The sequence below is a fragment of the Elaeis guineensis genome, chromosome 4 (genome assembly GCF_000442705.2).
Source record: "Elaeis guineensis isolate ETL-2024a chromosome 4, EG11, whole genome shotgun sequence".
Taxonomy (NCBI): Eukaryota; Viridiplantae; Streptophyta; class Magnoliopsida; order Arecales; family Arecaceae; genus Elaeis; species Elaeis guineensis.
Genome location: NC_025996.2, coordinates 418,342 through 434,139, shown reverse-complemented (window position 1 = coordinate 434,139; position 15,798 = coordinate 418,342). Strand labels below are relative to the sequence as shown.

General features: G+C 39.0%; 1 protein-coding gene across 1 annotated transcript in view; it reads right to left on the bottom strand.

Moving 5' to 3' along the window:
• LOC105034560 (uncharacterized) overlaps positions 1 to 2,986 on the bottom strand; it is a 30,881-nt gene extending 27,895 nt beyond the window's left edge. Inside the window, exons 1-2 of the mRNA XM_073255240.1 lie at positions 2,803 to 2,986; positions 702 to 807 (exon numbers count right to left, since the gene is read on the bottom strand). Coding sequence (XP_073111341.1) covers positions 702 to 807; positions 2,803 to 2,847 — 151 coding nt within the window. The 5' untranslated portion in view covers positions 2,848 to 2,986. The remainder of the gene's footprint in view (positions 1 to 701; positions 808 to 2,802) is intronic.
• Positions 2,987 to 15,798: the final 12,812 nt, after the last annotated feature.

Genomic DNA, 15,798 nt, shown 5'->3' with positions numbered 1-15,798 from the left:
TCCACCGGCAGTGGTGGAGGTTCCGAAGGACGTAGTGGTAGAGAGAAATAGGAAGTAAAAACCCTAGTCAAAAGAGGTTAAAAAAAGGGAGAGAAGAAGTTTGGGAAACTTATTCCACATCAGCTAGTTCCACACCATATTAGCATCCATTTGGTATCATGTGATAGCACATGACCATTTCCGTCACAACTGTCCGATGGAAGTAACAACTAGAGAAGTAATTGCAATATTCTAAAAGTTGGACGACTTGATCACAATGAATTGTTCAGGATAAAAATGAAACCCCCCAAAACATTCAGGTTTTTGGCATAATTAAGCCTAAAATAAAAATTCCATGTGTAGATCCAATATCTTGTCATAAAAGTTGATGCCTAAGAAAGAGATGGCATCAACTGATGAGCTTAAAGGAAATGACCAATTATAAAAGATCTAAGAGAATTTAAGTTTAAATAAAGTTTTTTTTTTTTTTTGCTAGGTCAAAATACATGGATGCTAAAAATTTCCTGAGAATCAAGAAAAATTGATTAACATAAATATATAACTCAAAATAAAAAGAAATTCTTCAATCATGCTTGCCTCCGCCACCATAAAATAATTATCTATATGCTATCTAGAGCAACAAATAAATGCAAAAGTATGGTGGGGTTCTGAACATCAGAACCAGCAGCAGTTCAGCAAGCAACATCTATATAGTTGAGTACCATTTACGTGGCGTTCACACTTCACGATTTTATGATCTATTATTTCCTCTCCATAAGTTATATCTGCACCATATTGAGCAGCCAATAACCTAAATGGCAGCGTGCCCTACATGAAAAACACTTCAAAAGTTCAGGGAACAGATAGCAAATGCAAACAAGCAGACAATACCATACTACCCAGAGAATAAAATAGTTATGCAGTCAATCCAGGGGAACTACAGAAGTAAAAGCGTTTAGTATAAGCAGAAACAAGATACTAATTTTATCAAATATCATACCACAATCTATCAATATATGCTGTAATTCCTGAAACCAATGAAAACAGTCCAGCTAATTATCTTAGTGAAATGTTGTCTGCTATGGCATTCTTAAGAAGGAAAAATTGATGCAAAGAAAGTGAGTCAAGCATATGTTTTAAACTTTAAAAATAACCAAGAGTTTGTGCCTCCTAATAATTTAGACTATCAAGTATCAACCCTTATTTCTGCCCATCTTTCCTATCAAGGGTTATATATGCTGCTAATGTAACATTTTGTTTCCAAACCTGCTATCTTAGGTCTTCTGTTCCTCATTGTTGAACCCTGGAAAGAAAATGGTCCATCCTTATACCTTAAAAGAGCGAAAATTTTGAACATTGATGACTAAGAAGATCATGGCATACATTATGCTGACTAATAAGTGAAAATCATATAAAATTTATTCCAATAATAGCTAAGTGCTTGTAATTGTGCCTTTTTTTTTTTTTCTTTTTCTATTTTAAAATGTTGGGAAAAAATTATACTGGACTGGAGTTGGAAAAAGTGCCCAAGGCAATACTAGTTGAGATGAAAAATTTATTAAAAAAAAAAGGTTGATGCATGAAAAGTGATACAACAAGAGAGAAAAGCAAAATGAATCCAACCACTTTGTTACACATATTGGAAAGGAAAACCGTAAAAATTTGCACTAGAAACAAAAAAGCGGTCATGAAACATCTCAGCATTTATCAAGAAGTTGCTTGGATTCCCAAGATCAGCCTCTAAAGGTTTTCTTTATAAATGCGAATAAAATCTAAGGGAGGACATTCCCTTTTTCTTTTTCACTTCTTTTGGTTTATTTTAAGTACCTACAGGAACAGGAGGAAAGAATAAGGGAAACAGAAAAGAAATTAAATACTCAACTTCTAGCCTGGACACAGTGACTGATCTGAATTTTTTTACACTACATCACAGTAGCATGCAATGTCAATGTTGCAAACTTAGTTGCGTACACCCAATGTGATTCTTGTCATACATTTGGAGATTATTCGTATTGTTATAGTGCAAGTAGCACTAGTGCAATGCTAGTTGGTATGACAATGTCAGTGAAATGGCTATCAACACGGACATCTAAGGTAACTACCGGACCTAAACTATTGCCTGGCTGCGAAGAAATGAAATGCTGCTTCTATATAGAAATTTCACTAGGAAAATACAGCAACAACTTGTGGACGGGAGAGGGTTTAGAACCCGCGGGTTTTAATGTAAAGTTTTGGTCTTAGTTGGGACGTGTTTCACCCTCAACAGTACAGCAGATGTTATCTGGTGGGGGTAAATCTGGAAAGAATGATGCGACGAAGGATTTATTCCACATAGGACTTCAGGCCGGTGCTTCGCAGAAGAGCATATTAACTGTTTGGTCTTCACAGGAGGAGGCGATCACCAATTCTTGAAATTAGATGAGATGCTAAAATCGAATAAAATTAATTGTTTTTTTTTTTTCTTTTCTTTTCTTTTCCAGATAACCATCGTGCAAAGAAATAAGAAAAGAACCACAAAATCAGCGGAGAAAAATATAAAGAAAAAAATAAAATAAATGAGTATTGGTATACGGCATTCTTGTCAATCTTGGATCAAGAAACTCTCAGGAAAGGCATCGTTATTTAAGAAGAATGCGATAAACGCAGCGCCAAAGAGGTCTAGAAGTGTGACTATATTAACCTCCTACTATGATTGTATTTTGAATTAGGTAAAAAATTCAGTGAATAAAGCCATCATTATCCATCCTCCCAATCGAAAGAAACTAATAGGCGAGGAAAAAGAACTGCAAAAATAAGGGTTGGAGAGATCGAAATCCAACTGACCACCCGAACCATAGGAGCAAGAACAAGCTTGTTTCGGTAGTCCATAACCTTGCCCTTGCTTTACCCTGCGGGATTTTTTTTCCCCCTTTTTCTGCTGCTCTGCTCTGTCGCGGCAGCTCCCAAAAGGCGGTGTTCTCCTGCGGTTCTTGAAGGCGGCGTCCCCGCTAAGAAGGGTCGCGGGCGAAATTGGAGGTACGGGGATTTTGGCTCCGTCTATATGCGACCATCTGGCATTCAACGGTGCGGCAATGCATCATCGGATCCAAAGGTCCTTGTGAGCTGCATCGGGACAAGTCGATGAGCCTCAGCTCCGGGCGACTCGGATTCGAACCTGTCGTGATTTGAAATTTTAAACAGATTCAAAAAAACGAAAAAATAGATTTATTATTTTCAATGGTCAAAAACTATTCTTAAAATCTTAAATAAATATTATTATAAAAAGCATATTTCTGGTAATATTTTTGATAAACATTCAAAGATAATTATTCTATTTTTATCTTCCTCTCTGTCAATAATATAAATTATTATTTATCGATCCCACAACTATTTTAATGTTAAACTACTTGTTGCTGCTCGTTTCAGCTAGGTCAAAAGACGGATGCTTGGTCCTTATGCAGAAAGTACTGAAGTGACCTGCAAAAGAAGTCCGAACAGGAGGTTTTCGTTCCTGCAAGGATCTTCTGATGCTCAAGTCAGATTTAGAGAACAAAGAGAGCAGCAACAAGTTCTCTGAGAGGGATTGCTTACGTTGGTTCTCGAAACTTTGATTGTTTATATAGAATATCATCGAGCAACTGGTCGAATAGCTGTGAGATTGTGTGATCTCGAAATTACAGAACCGTTAAACATGCCATTATGGACGAGATATTTTAGCTTTTAATCGCTCCTGCAAAATCAGGGGAGACGATTACCTCTAAGCATATCCACTCGGAGTGGACAGCTATTACACATGTTAGGAAATGAGTCGGTCGAGATAACGGAGTCAACTCACGTACCAGGTGGACCACGCGGCAGACAGTAAGTTGGTAGCTCGGCTCTGCATTCCTCAGCTCTGTTCTTAGATCAGCAGCCATTGCAATAACTCAACGTCTTGAGGTATCCCACGATAACATGCTGATCCAAGATACTCACAGTACCATCGTAATACTACCTCCTACTCTGAGTTTGAGAATTAGACGAAAGAAATACTTCAAAAGTTATATTTCGGATTAGGGGATGCGTGTGCCCACGCTTTCGTATGTGCCCTCAGTATTTAAAGTTGATGCGGCAAATGATCGTGATTGATGGGACCACATAACCAGCGATTGTTTTGAAAAATTAATTTCTCAAAGCGGTGGCTTTATGTCTTCACCCTTGTCCTCCTTTAAATTTGCCTCTCGGGTGAATGGAGAAGACAACTGCAAGACTTTTCTGCTATAAATTTTCACTGCAACTTTCGACGATTCTCGAAAACAAAATGGATCCAGAGCACTTAAGGAAGCTTGAGTTGGTACTGGCCAGAAGGAGGTAGACTAAAGTTCCATCCATCAGTCCTTCGATCGTGCCAGGTGGTGATATGAGGATTCCAACCGTTGAATCAACTGCTGCTGGTATGAGGGATGAAAATCCTCCCTCAATCATTGAGCCGACAGTTGCCCCATCGGAAGTCATGGTGAAAGCTCCATCAGAAGGGGCTCCTATAGAAGAGAGGTCAGTGGAGAAGGTGCAAGCGGTGGACTCGACCGGCCGTCCTGAGGAGGTTTCGATGGTGACCATACAGGTAAAGAACGTGGGTGATCGTGCTGAGATGCTCTAGTGATGGCGATGGAGATTGGAGAGCCTTCGGAGCATGCGCTCTCACTCTAATGCCTTCCCCCAGTCATAACTCAGGCGAGGATTTCGCAGCCAGTGCCTTCTGCTCTATCCGTAGCAGAGAATCTCTAGTCTGCAGCAAAATTTTTGGAAAGTTTTCTTCTCCTGTTGAGAAGCAGTACATGGATGAGCAAGGGGCCCAACAAAGGATGATGGGTGCTCTGAGATGTCTTGTTCAGGTAGAGTGTCTTCGGATCTCTTCTTTTAATTTTTCGTGACTTGCAATACCTAATGATTGCATGCCAATTTGTACTGATTGGGCATTATTTAGCTAGTTTCGTTAGCTCTACCCCCAAAGCCTCAATGTTAGAGCTTGCTGCAGCGAGAGAAGAGATAGACTCACTGAAATATCACTTGGAGCAGGCAGAGTCAACCAACTTTGAGCTGGTCAAAGAAACCAACTCTTCGAAAGAGACTCTCCGAGAAGCTCGAAAAATGATTGACCGTCGAGATGACGAGTTGAGGAGAGCTGAGAAGAAGATTGAAGATCTTGAGCGGCAGAGATCTAGAGCTAAAAAGAAGATCGAAGACCTCGAGAGACAGAGGTCTGAGGTTGAAAGAGACTGCCGCCGAACCTGTGACGACGTAGAGTGCCTGAGAAAGACGCTCAGAGAAAAAAGGAACCAAGATTATACCCCCTCCAAGGTTCATTCTTGAAGGAGTTCAAGTGGAGGCTCAACTAAAAGGGCCAATACCTCAGAAAGAGCGAGGCGTAGGGAGAGAACACCTATGAGAGGTGAGGGCTCTACTTCTAAAGGGGTTCAGGCATCCCCAGAGCCACCTGTCGAATTTCAAGAGGCTTCGTCATAAATGGAGTGCTTGAAGAAGAAGCTAGAAAAGAAAAGGAAGAGCCAAAATATCCTCTGACACCGATTCATAGATCAAGAGCTCCTAATCAAAAAAGCTGAAAGAAGAAAAAGTCGACTGGCGAAAAAGAGAGCTAAAATAATAAATCAGGCTTGCAAAATGACATTCTTCATAGGCTTTGAGAGATGCAAAATAATGGCCTGAACGTATCGTTCTGCTGACAGCATCAAGCTTCTTCAAGTTAACCTTTTAGATGAAAGTTTGCTGGCCGTGGTGGCGGATAGTGCAAAGAAATTTGTGAGGATGTCTCGCTACTCCACTGAAGCAAATAAAATCAATGCGGCTGTCCAAACTGAAGAGGCTACTGGCATCAAAGGAGACTGTTCTGGAGCAAGTCATCTTGGTGGTGTTCCAAAGTAGTGACTTACATTTTTTTTCTTTTTCTTCTATAATCCGAACTTTGTAACTATTTTGATGTTAATGAATGGAATTCATTTTTGTTACTGATGTTCATAGTATTTGAATGGATTGGTGCAAATCAAATTTTGAGCTGAATTGATCAAATTTTGATCTGTATTAATAAAAAATTTAGCTATAATTAAAATCATAAAATACGATCCGAGCTATAACTTAGTAAATATGTAATTTGAGCCATATTCCAAGTAAAGTACGACTCAAGCCGAAATTCAAGCCGTGCATAACTCATACCCATTGTACAGGCATTTAAAAGAATTGAAATTCAAATCACCTCCACATGATAGGTACCGTCATACGTTCTCGTATGTCTTTTCGAAAGTGGCGCAAGATATGATTCGTCTGTCACTGATATTAACTATCATATCAATGACAGGAGTTACATCTCGTCAAAAATATAGTTTTGTACTTATTCATTCTTTAAATGCAGCAAAAAAGTAGGACACCAAATTTATCTTTGTGATAAAATTTAGATAGTTACAAAAATCAAAATACTCACTTATTCCTTCATTTATCTTTCCAACCAAATGGCACAATGTAATCTATTCTATGGAATAGGCTGTCCCATCTACAGCTGAAAGGATAACTCTCCAATAGTTATCCCCTCCACCAAATGTAGTCTTAGAAAATTTTGACACTTAAATTGGAAAGGATCCACTGTCACCATCATTAATTTTCATAAATATTTTTTTTCATTGCTGTTCTCATACATAATTTTTCATGATGACCATAATTTGAGGCTTTATTATCAATGTTATGCTGCTAGTGTGAGAACATCAAGATTGCTAGATCTATTTTGGGCTCAAACTGCAGCTTCTTTATGTTCATCACATTACAAAGCGCCATATGCAATACACCAATTAATCCCCAAATAGTACATGGTGTCCTTCATTACCATGTCTATAGTTGAGTTGGGAGTTTGTAGCTAATGTCTGAGTTACTTCATAAAAATCAATATTATGTCTCTTGGAAATACCATATAAAATGAAATGTGAGAACTCGAGAAGCACCAAGAATATTGGATGAATCATAGTTTTTTAATTTATGAAAAATGAATTCTTTCAAAAGTGTGAGATAGTTCAATCCAACAACACCAGCTCAACTTGATGGCCAACGGGCCAAGAAATGGAAGTCATCTAGAATTCTAACCAACCCATAAAAGAAATTAAAGGCCTAGCATGCTATTTGAATTGTTCTCGATATATTATATTTATATCTAGGGGTGCAAATTTGTGGGCTGGGCCAGTTTTGGGTTGAGATCATATGTTAAGGCCTATAGGATCTGATCCAAACTTGACTTGATTTGATAGCGGGTCAACCAGTCAAGTATAGCCAACCAAACTTAGCATGCGACCAACCAGCTAACCCATATCGAACTCACTGAATCATTTTACTCGGTCCAAGCCTATCGAACTTTTGACTTCTACTATGTAGAAGTCATATCCTTTCGCATCCCGCCCGATGAAGACAATGACATCTTCATGCCTATCTTCGAGCCTTGGCCTCTTTACCTCCAGAGGCTCCATTGATCCAGGTGACCTTCCAGTTATCATATGGATTTCTCTCTAGATGGTTCGGTCTTCCATTGTCGCCTATCCTCTTATTTCCTACCTATCCTGCTGTGCGAGTACGGTTGTGGCTGAGGCAGAGAAAACAGTTACTAAGGCAAAGGAGGTGGCTGTTGGGCTCTCGAAGGTCGATGTTGAGGTGCCGCCCTCTGAATAAAGTGATTCAGTCTCCCTATCTGACGAGCCTCTCAATCTTATCTCGGAGCTGAATGCAATCTTCAGTGTCATGATCATTCTCCCGATGGTTGAAGCAATATTTTTTGGATCGCGGTGGCACTCTGACTTCATCCGCATTTTCGAAGGCTCAGGTAGCTCGGTTCGTATCTCTATTAGTACCTCCTCTTTGAAAATATTCAAAGGCGTGTAGTTAATATAATGCCTAGGAGGTGAGGATTGTTGATCTCTTCTCTGAGGACTTCCAGATCGATGATTTTGGGAGCCCTCATTTTTCCACCTCTGGAATGGGGATCGAAAGCGCTGGTGAGTTCTCCCTTCTCACCTTAGAGAATGCCCCTTATTATGTCCTGCCACCACAGAATTGGCAGGGGTCTCCTTTGCAAAAGTCTCCTCGTGCGGACATATTTTTTCGCATAGGCAAGAATGTCTGAAAAATTTGGGGATAAGTCTTAGTCAATGATTTTTTAAGTCATTCTTTAGTAGACCATCCATCATAGCAGCCATCACGATCGACTGATCCAGATCACGGACTTTCAAGGTCATCACATTGAAACGGTTGACATAGGCATGGATCGACTCGTCCTCCTTTTACTTGATGGTATGGAGATAGTTAGATCATTTCTGCTGCCACCGATTGCTGACGAAGTGACTAATGAAGAACCAGTATAGCTCCTCCAGCTCTTCAAAAGAGTGGATGAAAGCCAGCTTCAAGCTTGAATACCATTATCGAGCTACCCTGTTGAGGGTAAAGGGAACGCTCGATAGAGGATGCATCAGATGCCCCCTGGAGGAGCATTGTCATCTTGAAAGTCTCCAAATGATCGACAGGATCGGTGATCCCGTCGTAGATCTCAAGTTGGGGCAACTTGAAGTGCTAAGAGAGTGGATCCTGCACTATCCTCGAAGCGAAGGGTGGCTCACTATTGAACCCCTTGTAGGGCTACATCGAGGAGTTATTGTTAAGGGATTCTCGATCTTCTTATCTATCCTTTCGTCGAGTATCCGGAACCATCTTTTGATGGCAAGATCTCGGACGGTGTAGGCCTCAAAATATTGAGGAGAATGGTGATCAGAGGTTGAATCATGTCCTAATTGCAGACTAGGAGATCGCCGTCCGACCAGCTGCTGGGCCCTAGAATGGCTATGGTGAGTCTACCTTCTCTTTGGGCTCTGAGAAGATGCATGCAGCTTTGGCTGTAGTGGCAGCTGAGGAACCGAGTGCGAACTAGATTTGGTGGGGGCACCACCGTGGGAGGCACCGATGGTGCCATCGAGAGAACCACCGATTGCACCACTGAGGGAGGTGCAGGGCAGTCTAAGTAGACTGCGGCACCGTCTGAGGAAGTGTAAGAATAGTCTGGACACTTGAACATCGATCGTCAAATTCTGAACCTACTGAAAAAGCAGGTTGAACTAATCCATCGTGACCAGCACTGGCTAGGTTGGCGAGGAGACTTCATCGTTGGTTGCGGTGCCTGGCTGTTGGGCTGGCTCTCCATTCGATGAGAGGCAGCGATGTTGGAGAGCTGGGATGATGCTCTTTTGATGGCATGATGAAGACAGGCCCTTTCTCTATCTGTTGCTACTCGTTTCGGCTAGGTTGGAAGGTGGATGTCTGGTCCTTGCATAGGGAGTGCTAGAGTGACCTGTAAAAGAAGTCCGAGTAGAAGATTTTCGCTCCTGTGAGAATTCTCTGATGCTCAAATCAGATTCAGATAATAAAGTGAGCAGCAATGAGTTCTCTGAGAGGGATTACTTATCTTGATTCTTGAGGTTTTGGTTGTTTATATAGAATGTTGTCAACCAGTTGGTCGAATAGCTGTGAGATTATGCAATTTCGAGATTGCAGAACCGTTAAACATGCCATTACAGACGAAAATTTTAGTCCTTAATTGCTCTCGTGAAATCAGGAGAGATGGTTACCTTTGAGCTTATCCACTCGGGGTGGACAGCTGTTGCATACGTTAAAAAATGAGTCGGCCGAGGTAACGGAGGCAGCTCATGTGCCAGGCGAACCACATGGTAGATAGTGAGTTGGTAGTTCGACTTTATATTTTTTAGCTCTGTTCTTAGGTCGGTAGCCACTGCAATAGCTCGACGTCTTGAAGTATCCCACGATAACATGCTGATTCGAGATACTCACGATACCACCATAACACTACTCATGATTACCCTCTCTTAAAATCCCAATCATTTCCCCATCATGGGCTTTTTTGCTTAATTGTATCTCAACTCCTTTGCAAATCCAAATGTAGTGTGGTTTGCTGTAGCTTCAATGAGATGTGGCAACTTGAGTTATAAAATTGACTCATATGCAACATTTTAACTTGTTATGGGGGTAGGAAAGTTTCGCATCAGACAAATGATGATAACTTTGTACAGGCCGACCCCTGATCGACCTAGATGACCTGATGTATCACAGAGGCCAACCTTAGCTGATATGATAGGCAGTTTGGCCTTCAGCCTCGTGGATTTCCAAATCTCATAATTGTCGGAAACAACTAACAACAAATAGATAAAGTCTCACCAAATTAGATGGGCAATATCAAGTATACTGTGTCCACTTAGATAGAAATAGTGCCCCAAGCACTCTTGCCTTCCCACGCCACTTTGAACCTCTATCTATAAATGGAGGTCCGCAGGAGATCTTCAAGATAAGCATATCATATCTCTCATGCTCACTCCTTCCCATTTAGATCCAATTCCAACCTGAGACTTGCTTTGAAGATATTACCATCGCTATCCTACTATCGCCGCCCATCTCTCCGACTTAAGTTAGAGAATCTATAGCAGCATAACTCTTATGCTACATTGAATCGTTTCTACTTATTTTAAAAAAAATAAAATAAAAAAATTATTTTATTTTTTTCTAGATTTCTTATAATAGAAAATATATTTGGTTCCCTCTATTTTTTAATAATAACAGCCTGTTCTTTGGTAAGTAAACATTATTATAATAATTATAGTATATTGTATACAACTAGAAAAATCTACCTAAAATTATCATCATAATTATATATCATAATTAGAAAAAGGAAGAGATATTTCACTCATGATTCTGAGATAAAATTACAATATATAATATTATATATTATTATGTTATAATTAAATATTGTATAATATTATATATGCTAATAATTATTTAATATTATAATAGTTAAATATTTTTAAATCATTGATAATGATATTGTTTTATTATATATATTATATATTAATAAAATATATATAATTATGTAATTATTGTAATAGGATAATAAATAGATATAATATATATAGTTACATCACATAATGTAGTATACGATTATTATAAAATATTATAATATCAATTTATGATATGTATAACATGTAGATAATATAACATAATATTATATATATTGCATAATATAATTAAAATATTATCTCCTTAATACTTATTGTTGTGGGACCTTACCATCTCAGTCAATGTCCTCGGGACTCATGCTCAAAAGCTGTCAAGTTGATAAGAATATCGATGTGAGTCTTGAAGCTGATCTCATCAGGAAGTCGACCTTATCAGAAAGCTGATCTCATCAAAAAATCAAGATTGTCAGAAAGCCGACCTCATCATAAGTTCGATCTCACATCATCTGGATATATGGCTGCAGATTGGTATCTATGATAAAAGTCCTCTCAGGTCACATCGGCTACTAGCTGATCCGACTCTTCAGTATTATCCGCTAGGTCGCTTAGTCCAGAACTGATAGTAAGCAGGACACTCTTCAGTATTATCTGTCGATCTTCCTCAATCAAATCAGTTTATATCGATTTCTGACTAACCTGATTACTGAGACTCAGGCATGGCGCCTAGTTCATTCACTTATATCAGTTATTCCACATTGGTCTTTTATCGACATATCACTATATCTACTTACAGTTATCTGACAGTTGTCATACAGCTCAGTCATAGCTGTCTTTCAGTTATATTTTAGTTCATTTACCATATGGGCAGTCATCCCATGATCTCTGCACAACTGGTCATTCTATTATAACAACTCAACGACCTAACAGATTTCAATATCTAATAGATCTCCAACGGTCTAACAGCCTAATAGATCTCTAACGGCCTAACAATCTTTTCTTAATGCCTAAGCAAGTTTTTCTATAAAAGGGATAAGGTGCTCTCTAAAAGGTAAGTCCAAGCAAAGCTGAACTCACAGAAATAAAATTTTACTAAAATTTTCATTGAGAAATCAGAGTTCTCTCCACTTAAATTCATTCTACTTCTTTCCACTCATAAAGTCTCATTTTTTCTTTCTACTTCTCCATTTTTACTATCTATTCTCAAGGTCCCGACTGACTTAAACATCGGAGGACACCGCACGATTTTGAGACTTTTTTTGTAAGTTTCGCTCGTGGTTCACATCAGCATGACTCTCAGCTCTCTAGCTTGGTTCAGCACCGACTTTATCTCCGAAGCCTTGCAATAATAAATTGGTGCTAGAAGAAGCACATCTGATAATTTTCAGTAGAAATGATGAATTAGAAAGCACCAATTCATTCTCTACCTGCCTCATCTTCTTCTAGAGATCTCAGAAAGTCACTTAACCATCAATGACTGTTGATCCTCAGTAATTGAATTTTCTAGTTCAACAAGTTCAAGCCCTCACTGCTGCTGTACAATAGCTCCAGCGTATCACTGAGCAGCAGCGAGAACCAACTCTTCAAGTGATTCAATTTCATCACTCCCAGCAACCAGCCCCTCAGAATCTTTCTCACAATCATGCTTTGGATCTCATTAATCAATCCTAGGGGGCAGAATCATCTGCTCCAAGTAGAAAGATAAATTTGAAAGAAGGTCTGGGCAAAAGATCCAAGATCTTCAGAAGAAGCTAATGGAGATTCAGATTGGCAATTTATAGGGTGTTTCACCTCCACTTCAATTTACTACAGAGTAGCGACAAAAGGTCGTTCCTCAAGAAATTCTGTTTCAACACAATCAGCAATCAATCCATCATAATTTGCCTACTGTTGAAATCATCAACATAATGTCAAACTTTGGTGGAGATTGGGGGGCAGATGAAAGTTTTTCCTCAAAAAAGTAATGCACTGACAATGATCCTTCAGTAAAATTTTCTTTAATATCTTAATTCTTATCCATAGGAGATCAATTCTTTAAATTAAGTTGAAGAATCTTTTATCCAAATGAGGTCATGAAATCTGATCAAACAAGGATAAGAAAATATGTCCGAACGAGATATCTATTTGAGAAAACTCAAGTTCCAACTTGAGTTTTTAAGACAATATATCCTTGAAAGGGAAGAAGATAAAATATCTCAAGATAAAACTCATCTGATATATGGGTGACCCAATCTGCCCATAACGACATCAGATAGAGGTATTTCTTAAACCTCTATTATATTTAATTTATTAAGATTGGTTTATCCTCAATTAATCAATCTAATTCTTAAAGTCATATCATTTTTAATATTTTAAAGTTTACTTATTATATTAAGCTACATAGGCTTCATGATTGACCTAATCGAGGTCAGATAATATTCATGGTATAAGTGGATGGCATCTTTAGTCCCACATCAGTTGTGAGTTAAGAGAAAGTATGGTTAATATGGATTAAAACTTTCTCTCTCCTCATAAAGAATAAAATCGTAAAGTTCCAAATGACCAAGGCTCACGAAGCCTAAGGCTCACTAAAGCCTAAGACTCATTAAAGCTCAAAGATGGTCATGAGCTAGGACGGACAATACCTCATATACATGAAAGCATAGTTAATCCAACCATTTGAGCCATCTAATCCCTTGACTATAACAGTTCATTATAAATATAATTATCTAAGTCCTATATAAGACAATTAAACCCAGATCGGGCTTTATGAGGTCAGGCAGACCAACACACACACACACATACATATATATATATACACGTGTGTGTGCATAAATTAAAAAAAAATTCTTAACAAGATCTGAGGTCACCTCGATAAGATCCGAGGTTGAAGAAATGGATCTTGACAGATCCGAGGTCATCCAAAAATCATCTACGAGATCCGAAGCCTTCTCTGGTAGGATCAGAAGTGAAGGAAGCCGACCTTGACACTATCCATGGTCACCTAAAAACCCTCGACAGGATTCGAAGTAGAAGCATCGGTAAATATACATTAGTAATCTATATTGAAAACTTATCTGAAGGGATGCAGTGATTCACCTGAAGAACCAAGTAGAACAAAAGGCTGACCTCATCAAAAAGTAGAGCTCATCAGAAGGGCTCATAAAAATATCGAGCTTATTGAAAAGTTATCCTCATTAGGAGGCTGAAATCATGAGAAAATCGACCTCATCAAGAGATCGAGATCATGAGGCCGAACTCATCAAAAGACTGAGCTCATCAGAAAGGCTGACCTTATTAGGAGACCGACCTCATCAAAAAGTAAAGCTTATTAGAAGAGCTCATCAAAAAATCGACCTCATTAAAAAGTTGATCTCCGGATCGAGCTTGAGCCCTAAAGGACAAAGAAAAAAGTCAATCTTTGGATTGAGTTTAAGCACCGAAAGTACTAAGAAGAAAAATTGATCTCCAAATCGAGCTTAAGCCCCAAAGGGCCAAGATGAAAAATCGATCTTTGGATTGGGCTTAAGTCCTAAAGGACTAAGAAAAAAAGTCGATCTTCAGATCGAGCTTAAACATCGAAAGCATCAAGAAGAAAAGTTGATCTTCAGATCGAGCTTAAGTCTCAAAGGACTAAGATAAAAAGTCGATTTTCGGATTGAGCTCAAGCCCAAAGGGCTAAGAAGAAAAGTCGATCTCCGAATCGAGCTCAAGTCCCAAAAGGCCAAGAAGAAAAATAGATCTCCGAATCGAGCTTAAGTCCAAAATCCAAGAAGAAAAGCCGATCTCCGGATCGAGCTTAAGCTCTAAAGGGTCAAGAAGAAAATACTGATCTCTGGATCAATATAAGTCTCAATAGGATCAAAAATATAATCTCTAGATCGATTTAAAGCCCCAATGAGCCAAATCTCCTTGAGGACCAAAATATCGATCTCCAGATAAGTGAGATATCCAATCTCTAGATTAAACCCATAAAATACCAACTTGATAAGTTCCAACTGAAATCCTCAGACAACATGCCTTTGAAAGAAAAGAAAATGAGGCACTAAAGATTAAATCATATCAAACATGCAAAAGATCCAACCTATCTACTCTGAGCTCAAGTGAAAAGATGCAGTAGTTTACTTAACCAAACAATACAGATTCCCCACCTCGGACAAGCTGAGAATTCTTTTTCATGAACTACTTCTTTCATCCAAAATAATCTCTTGGGACTCAGAAGTGAAGGGCAAATATTATGGGATCTTACCACCTCAACCAATGTCCTCGAGACTCATGCTCAGGAGCTATCGATTTGATAAGAACACCGATGTGAGCCTTGAAGACGGACCTCATCAGAAAGTCGAACTCATAAGAAGACCGACCTTATCAGAAAGCCAAGGTTGTCAGAAAGCCAACTCATCAGAAGGCTGACGGCATCATAAGTGCAATCTCATCATCATTTGGACACGTGGCTGCAGATTATTATCTATGATAAAAGTCCTCTAAGATCACATCGGCCACTCGCTGATCTGACACTTCAATATTATCTGCTAGATCGGCTTAGTCCAGAACTGCTAGTAAGCAGGATATTCTTCAGTATTATCTACCGATCTCCCTCAATCGAATCAGCTTACGTCGGTATTTGGCCGACCTGATTGCTGATACTTAGGAATGGCGTCCAGTTCATTCACTTATATCAGTTATTCTATATTGATCTCTTACCGACGTACACTACATTTACGTATGATTATCTGACAGCTGTTGTACAGCTTGACCGTAACTGTCTTTTAGTTGTATTCCATCCCATTTGTCACGTGGATAGCCACCCACGATCTCTGCACAACTGGCTATTTTGTCACAACAACCCAACAGCCTAACAGATTTTTAATGACCTAACAGATCTTCAACAGTCTAACAGCCTAATAAATCTCTAATGGCCTAATAGCCTTTTTTTAAGGCTTAAGCAAGCTCCCTCTATAAAAGGGACAAGGTGCTCTCCGAAAGGTAAGTTCAAGTTAAGCCTGAACTCATAGAGACAAAACTCTGCTAAAATTCTCACTGA